The sequence below is a fragment of the Naegleria fowleri genome (genome assembly GCF_008403515.1).
Source record: "Naegleria fowleri strain ATCC 30894 chromosome Unknown tig67, whole genome shotgun sequence".
Classification (NCBI taxonomy): Eukaryota; Heterolobosea; class Eutetramitea; order Acrasida; family Naegleriidae; genus Naegleria; species Naegleria fowleri.
In genome coordinates this window covers 44,383-52,469 of record NW_025407999.1, presented here as the reverse complement: position 1 = coordinate 52,469, position 8,087 = coordinate 44,383, and the positions used below count along the sequence as shown (strand labels likewise).

The 8,087-nt window shown below is 37.1% G+C and overlaps 3 protein-coding genes across 3 annotated transcripts in view; 1 reads left to right on the top strand and 2 right to left on the bottom strand.

Moving 5' to 3' along the window:
* Positions 1-1,797, bottom strand: part of FDP41_009169 (uncharacterized protein) — a gene marked incomplete at both ends in the record, with an annotated part of 3,136 nt that extends 1,339 nt beyond the window's left edge. The window contains one exon of the mRNA XM_044713100.1: positions 126-1,797. Within this exon, the coding sequence (XP_044557278.1) occupies positions 126-1,797 (1,672 nt within the window). The remainder of the gene's footprint in view (positions 1-125) is intronic.
* Positions 1,798-1,840: 43 nt separating this feature from the next.
* FDP41_009168 (uncharacterized protein) lies at positions 1,841-2,728 on the bottom strand (the record flags this gene model as incomplete). The annotated part of the gene is made up of 1 exon (XM_044713099.1): positions 1,841-2,728. The coding sequence occupies one exon, from the start codon at positions 2,726-2,728 to the stop codon at positions 1,841-1,843; it is 888 nt and encodes a 295-aa protein (XP_044557277.1).
* Positions 2,729-3,351: 623 nt separating this feature from the next.
* On the top strand, positions 3,352-8,033 carry FDP41_009167 (uncharacterized protein; the record flags this gene model as incomplete). Its single annotated transcript, XM_044713098.1, has 2 exons — positions 3,352-4,525; positions 4,594-8,033. 2 exons carry the CDS (start codon positions 3,352-3,354, stop codon positions 8,031-8,033), a joined length of 4,614 nt encoding a protein of 1,537 aa, XP_044557276.1.
* Between the last annotated feature and the right edge of the window lie 54 nt (positions 8,034-8,087).

The window sequence follows — 8,087 nt, the reverse complement described above, 5'->3', positions numbered from 1 at the left end:
ATTTTTCTCTGTTGTTTTCGCAGCTCTCAGCAATGCTTCTTTGCAAAATGAAGAGCTTAGCTCAGGCAAGAATTCTGTGTAATCGAACTTTTCGTTTGTCTTTTTTTTAGAAGCACTCTTCTTACTTAAATTTTCCAAAACTTTTGAGTACTTGTCCCAGCTTTGATCAATTATATCTGGAATTGAATTCTTGTTTTCTTTGTCGTTCATCACAATTACTATTGCAAAGTAAAGAATAGATTCAATACAACCAAGATAAAGACCAGCTATTAGTCTGTTCTTTCTACCTTCGTTTGTATCATCGAAAGGTGCGTCTATTCCAAAGTCAGCAATTTCTTTGTGAAGGAAAAACTGAACGAATCCAAGAAGAATATCATAAGGGTTTCCTCCACCGTCTGGTGAAGAACATTCAGCAAGTAGAGTCAATAAATCAGGAAGAGGTTCAATAATGATCATGGTCTTTGAGTCAATGCAGCTATCTAAAAAGAATCCGTCAATTTCACCGTCGTCATTAACAGAGATGTACTTTTTCAATTGATCCATGAGGATGGGACATATCTCGTTCAAAAGGTAAGGCTTTTTCTGCACAACATGAGAAAGTCCACGATAGAGAGCTTTTCTTATCGGTGTTTGCATGCTGAGACATCTTCTTAAAAATCCAATTATTTCCAAATCAACAGAGCTTGGTTTTGAATGATTGGCACTGTTAGTACTACTACTTCCGATATTTCTATGAGAGATCTCGTCCAACTCGCCAGAGGAAAGTAAAATTTGTAAAAAACCACTGAGAGCCACTTGTCGAGAATCCAACTCTCGGTTGTACATGGATTTTCGAAGAACGAGCACAACTTGATCTTGAAATTCTTGACTAGTCTTATAGAGCGGCTGTACAGCAGCTAGAAGGGCTTTAGCAACATCCGTTGGCATCGTAGAGAGATATTCAATGGTTTCCTTCAACTTGGAAATGTGATCCAAGACATAGGATGTTTGGTTCAACGAAAGGTTTGCCAGCAATTCAATATACTTTTCAATATTGCCATAATTTGTCACCACACGATTGAATATCCTAGAAAGAATGTCCGATCGAACTACATTATTAATCTCAAATATTTTGCTCAATATTTCTAAACCTAGTTTGTGAGGATGAAAAGCTTGGGCGGTCAATGATAAGGATGGAGCATCTTCTGTTTTTGGCTTCTTTGAGTCAAGCAAATAGCATGCGAAATCAACAACTGATTTCACCATAAAATCTCGTCCTCTGCCACACTTTTTGATGGTATCCATAATGACCTTGTAAGAGTTGGTACTGAAAGATAAGACTTTTTGTTCGTCTTCGGTAATGAAAATACGAGATTTGATAGATTGTTTGTAGTCTTCTTCTACCAATGATTTTAAAAGCTTGAACGCCTTTTCTTCGAAATTTGTTAAGCTTGAAATAATTAGCAGAAATGATACTTTGAACGTATTGAGTGCTGAGGTTGGTTCATTCTTGATGAGTTTAAGCATTTCAGAGGCTAAATCTTGATTTTGTTTGATAGCATAATCAATGAAATGCAAAACAGTTCCTTCTAGATTGAGTACAGAATCTTCGTTATACCCGAGTGAGTTTCGTCTCTTTTCTTTTTCGACATTGTCAAAATATGAAATAATACCCTGTAAGATTTTTTGCTTCTTTCCTCTTGATGAAAGTAGTAATAATTGATATATAAGAGGAGCTGAATCGTTCAGATTCATTTTGTGAAGATAGCTAAGCAATTTGTCCAATACAATATCCAATTCAATTTCTGTCAATGGCATGTCTTTAAAAGCATTTGCAAAAGCTAAAACCTTTTGAGACCAATCACAAGAACAAATATCTTTGATAATGGTCGTCTTGTACTCGTCTGTTTTTTTTCTTTTTCTTTGATTTTGAATTGATTTCAATTTCATCTTTCGACATGACAGTAGAAATGCATTGCGACCAAACGTCAAGAACAAGGCCTGCACTATTCTCAAGAACATTTTCAAAATTGTTGGAAACACCGATAGGAGAAAACTCATCAAATGCACATGATCCATCTTTGAATAATTTGTAAATGACTTGAATGAGTGAAACCAACATGCTATCAGGTATGTAGTCTAGTTCTTCATAAATGATGAAAAGACCATTCTTTGCTACCTTTCCTTCAATTCTTCCTTCAAACATCCAACTCACTAAACATTTTAAGATGAATGTTCGTTCACGGGCTAATTTTTCAATATCTGAAGAGAATGATCCAGAACTAGAGGAGGAACCTCCAGAAGCATTACCATTCAAATTATAGGCTACTTCGGAATCACTCAAATTTCTACAAGCCAAGAAATATGTCTGTACAAAATTGAACAAGGAATCAAAATCAGATTTTGACATGTACGACGAGAAAATGTGTTTGAGTTCTTTCAAAGACTTGTTCAGTTTGTTATCATCCAAATATTTGTACAATTTTGCCACATGCTGATTGGTTAGATTGGATCCCGAAGGAATCTTTTGTTTCAATTCCAACAAGCCTTTCGCAATCTTCATCAATTCCTTTACATCCCGAGTGGGGGTCTCCGTTGATGATGCTGCGGAAGATTTTGAGTTTCCAGATTGTTGTTGCGCTTTTGATTGCGGTATGGATGAGCCATGAGTCGCTTGCTCTTCTTCCTCATCGATCATATCGACCGTTGATTCGTCATCTCCATCCATCACGGGCGAACTTGAAGGCATTTTTTTGATTTTTCACTTCCAACTTTTGCAGGAACTGAAGTTGTCAGCCGTTCAATTTGAGTTTTTGTGCAAACATTTATTACCAACAACAAGCAAACTATTTGTGATCAATTAAGAGTAGCAAATAGCAGTGAAAACAAAATTTTGGAAGAATTAAATAGAAGAATACAGATGTAAAATAAAACTCTTTGATTACATGATGATTAATTATGTGTAGTCAGCTGATCTTTTCAAGTGTTATTTCGATCAAAAACAACAAAAAATTGAACCCAAAAATTTAATATTCACCTTCGGAAACCGGATCATGGTTGCAATCCTCTCTTGTCACAGCATTACATTGGTAGTGGTTTCACATTAGCGTCGTAAGACTCCCACCTGCCCTTTGTAGGCTTATGATAGATACCCTCCAACCGGTGTCGTAGGTTCGTTAATGTGCAACTTGGCTTTGTCAAAAATTGTAACAACACATTGTATTCTTGGAATACAACACGTTCAAGTGTTCCCGTAGGAGACTTGGGTATCTCTCGCAGGCACCTCGAGATAAAGGCGTAGAAACTAACTTTCGTCAGCCACCACAGGACCAGTTACGGCATTTTTTTGAAAGCGAAAGGGTCTTCGAAAAAATGTCTGAAAACCAAACCGCCCTCGGCGATGAAGACACTAATCACCTTCGCCATCACGCCTCTATCAAAGAGGTCGCTATTCGCCCGCATACTGCAAACAAATCTCTTTCTGCTCAAAAATCGGCACATGATAAATGGAGAGAAGAAATGGAAAATGAAATTCTAGAGGCTCCGTCTTCCGTCAATATAGCCAATTTGTCGGAAATACAACCTAGCCCACCCAGCATATACAACTCCCCAATGTTGTCGCAGCCAGAGGTCTCTAATATTACTACAACCTCTGGAGTCTCAGTTTTTAATACCTCAGCCATGACCGATGACCATTCTACTAAATTGAAGCGACATCATAAGCTCTTCAGAGTGGTAGCCTTTACTACCAACTCTGTCGAAGAAGTCCTTGCAACCGTCGCAATGAATGCCGATACGTTGTACGGTAGTAGAGTTGTCAGTGAATTAGATTGTATTATCTTCTTCTTCAAGTCGCGCAAATTGGCAAACCAAGCAATATCTGCTGGTGCTAAGTCCAAGCTCACTATGATACCTCAAACCGTCAAAACATCATTCCGTTATAAGGTCGACAAGGATTTAGACAAGACTAATATGCATTCTATTATCTCAACCCTTGGTTCTTCTATCAACAATATCAATTTTAGCAAGATGGATGATCAGGAATTTTGGGCTATTGGTACTAATATTGAGTTACCTGCCAATCATTTGAAGAAATTTAAGCTTTCCAAAATGAGAACAGATATCTCTCGCTTCCGTATTGCCTTTAATGGTAAAGAAAAAGATCTTCCTAAACTCAAGGGTGCCATTAGTTCCCAATGGAAAGTCAAGATTGAGAGTATCGAGTTGGCTAAGAAGATGGCTGTTGTTGGCATTAAAAAAGATCAAATTACCAATAACATTACCAAGTTCGTCCAAGTTGGTAATTATAGTTTCAGAAACCTCTCATTCTCTACTAGAGTTGCCAATTCTATCAGTCACAGAATGGAAGCTGTTGAAAAACAAATGTCTGAAATGTCATCAGCTCTCCAAAAATTGACAAAGGAAATGGTTGTCTGGTCTGGTAAAAAGGTCACGGAAGGCTTTAATAAGATCAACAAAGCTGTTGAAGAAATTAATCAAAAAATCAACGCTCTCTTAGGTACTACTACTCGCAACAAGGGTAAAAGTGGGCATAAGAAGGGCCGACATTCCCTTTAATGGACCCTCATTCTAAAAGAAACTCCTTCAATTTAGGTACTGCTAATTTTGGAGGAGTTGGCTGGGTAAAACAATCTCAATTACTTACCTTAGCCCGCAAATATGAACTGGATGTCCTTAATATCCAGGAAACTCATTTAAAATCCAGTACGAAAGACTATTGGAATATATGGTATTTCAGATCCTTCTTTCGTGGCTACTTAGTTTACAATTCCAACGCCACTGAAGGTGATAATGGAGCAGGAATTGCTACTATTATCAGACCGTCACCTTTTATTAAGGTACTCCAATTCGTCGAACATATTCAAGGCAGATTATCAGAAGTCATTTTGGAACATAAATACCTAGGTGTGGCTCGCATTTTCAATTGGTATGGCCCGGCTAACAAAAACAAACTAGAATTCATGAATAAGGCTCTCAATATTATCAACATTTCTACTCAAACAGCGGTCTTTCATGGTGAACGTATTGTCATATTGGGAGATTTGAATGCCAATACTAAAACATTCAATAAGGTATCTTATGCCGCCCATGAACGACTATTAATTGACCAATGTGACAAATTGAAATTCTTTGATGTTGTTCCTATTCCAAACACACCTTCGTTTTCTCAACGCAACAAATACTCTCATGGTTTTTCTCGCCCGGACCATATTATTACTTCCCACAATGATTATTCTGGTGTAGAAGATGTTCCTACTGCTTATTCTCACAAACTTTTAACTATCTCCTTCCCCAGTAATCCCATTTTAGACTTCCCAGAACAGTTCAACAAATATATTATCCATCCTAAAATTTTACAATCCAAGATGAAGGAAATTAATAACGATTTTGCTAAGGAAAACCCTGACACTCTTTTAGAAGCCCAAAATACCCTTGCTAAAATTGTGAAGAAATATGGTTCTCTTAGCACAAACAAGCCCTCATTGATCACTGATAATCGTAATGTCAGACAATTTCAGACTTTTATTTTCGATTTGAAACAATATCTCTATAAGCGTAAACATGTTTCTACTATCACCAGCCAATTTTTGAACAATAATTTTAGCCTCAACAATGTCAAGGCTAAATTAGAGGAAGCTAAAACCTCACTCAACAAGCTTATTGGATCTTTATTGGCTGACCGTAAACGGGTCTTTGTGAATAGAATTAACAATCTTAACTCTAAACAACCGTATTCCTATGCCTTCAGAAAAGAACTAGTCAGTCCTTCTATACTCAATGTAGTCCAAAGTAACCATAACTCGACAATTGTAGATCATTTTTCAGCCATGTTTAATACAGAACAAGAAGTGACTAAAACTCTCCCGGAAATCAAGAAAAACAATACTGTAGCCCAATGGAAATTCCATCATATCACTGCCAAAGAGTTGGATAAAGTTATTTCTAAGACAAAAAATTCTATGGCTGGCTATGATAACATTTCGGTGCCATTGTTGAAAATTCTAGACAACAATTCGCTCCAAATACTTGCAAAATGTATCAATCACACAATTGACAGTGAAATGGTTCCTAAAGAATTGGGTATCGGTATTCTACTCCCATTACCCAAAATCAACATGCCTTCAAAATTATCAGACTTTAGACCTATAGTTGTATTATCCGTGATCTATCGTCTATTTTCTTCTATTATCAACAAACAATTCATGAATGTCCTTGAAGAGGCTAATTTAATCCACACTGCGCAACGAGGATTCATGAAAAAAGGTTCAACATTAGAACACCTTATCAGTCTTCGGACTGCCTTTGCATACAAATATCAGCACAAACAAGAAGTATTTGCTATGGCTCTGGATATCAAAAATGCTTATGGATCAGTAATCCATAAAAGATTTATCAGCATTCTCAAGAAACATGGTTTCCATAACTCTGTCATTAATCTCTTGACATCCATGATCTCCAATAGCGTTATGAAAGTACTAGTCAACGGATTTCTATCCTCCCCTTTCGATGCGAATGTTGGAGTTCCGCAAGGCGATCCTTCAAGCCCGGCATGGTTTAATCTTTATATTAACTCCTCAACTAACATACAAGAAAAGCTTAAAGGAGTTCAAATATTTAATATTACCATCCTTTTATTATTATATGCCGATGATATTTTATTGATAGCTAATACTAAGATCGAAATGAATTCCTCTCTAAAAAGCCTCGGCCGTGAATTAAAGAAAATAGGGCTCGCTTTAGCTCCCAAGAAATGCAAACTCTTAGCTATTACAGCCAAAGCCAAACTATCTAAGGCCCTAGTCACTATTGGACAGGATATAATTGCCACATCTTCTTCTATTGAATATCTTGGGGGTATATGTACCTTTAAGAATGATTTTTCTTGGTCCTCTGATAATCCAATCAACAAAATCTCGAATCAACTGGCATCAGCTAAAACTTCTAATCTATATCTCAACAGCATCACCACTACATTAATGTCCAAAATCATATCTTTGCCTAGATATGCCTGTAGTTTCAATGGAATCAATAAGAATTCTCTAGACAAAGCAGATATTATGGTTGCTAATTTTGTCAGAAAGGCTATTGGATTAGATTACACATTATCAAAATCAGTCATTTTTAATTGCAAACAAATTGGGGGCCTTGGTATTACTCGCCCCTCTACTTTATTCTCCATTGAACCTATTTGCACAGCAGTTAGATTATTCAACTCCTCCTCCACCATCACCAAAAATATTGCTTTGGCTGCTTGGAATGATCTTACCTTTAACGAACCATTTTGGAACCACGTGAAAAATATCGCGGCTCAAAATAATTGGTCTCTCCATTACATTGATGAACGGTATTCATTTGTCAATGAATACGAAACCCCTGTCGACCCTAGAACTGAATTACTAAACAACGATAGATCAACCATGAGCATCTCAGGCCTTGGAATCTTAGACCATAATAGAACCTGGCATCCATGTACCATCTCCTTTTGGAGCAATTATTCACTCAAACCCTTCCAACAACGACTATTATTTGCTCACCTACACAAAGCAGAAATCCTTAGAAATTTCGGAAAAGATTACCCTAATTGCCACATTTGCAATACCAAAGCCAACTGGGAACATGTATTCACCTCATGCACCATGTGTGGTCCGGAAATCAAATCATTATACACAAAATGGGACAACAGTTCCCTCAAATTCAATGCCCCTCTTATCAGACTTCCCTCAAACCATTCTCTCTCTTGTATTCCAATGGATTGGAATGGTAGTATCAAAGACGAACCTCTTCAACAATTAGACTTATCTCCCCCAGCTTTGACTGATTGGCTAAATGAAATATATCTCTCATTCGCTGCCTATGTTGGCAGTTGTTACAAAAACGCCACTTGGAACAGTTCAACTGTACTCAAGAAGGCTAGAGGATATATAATTAAACCCAAAACTGCAAAATTTGCAACTGCTTGGGAAACATTTAGCAGTCAGCTTGGCGAACTCAACTCCAACAACATCTACACCTCACACCTACACACCCATTAGACACACTATCGTCGGACAATTGAGTACCTATAATTTGTTTATTTTTCAATAAAC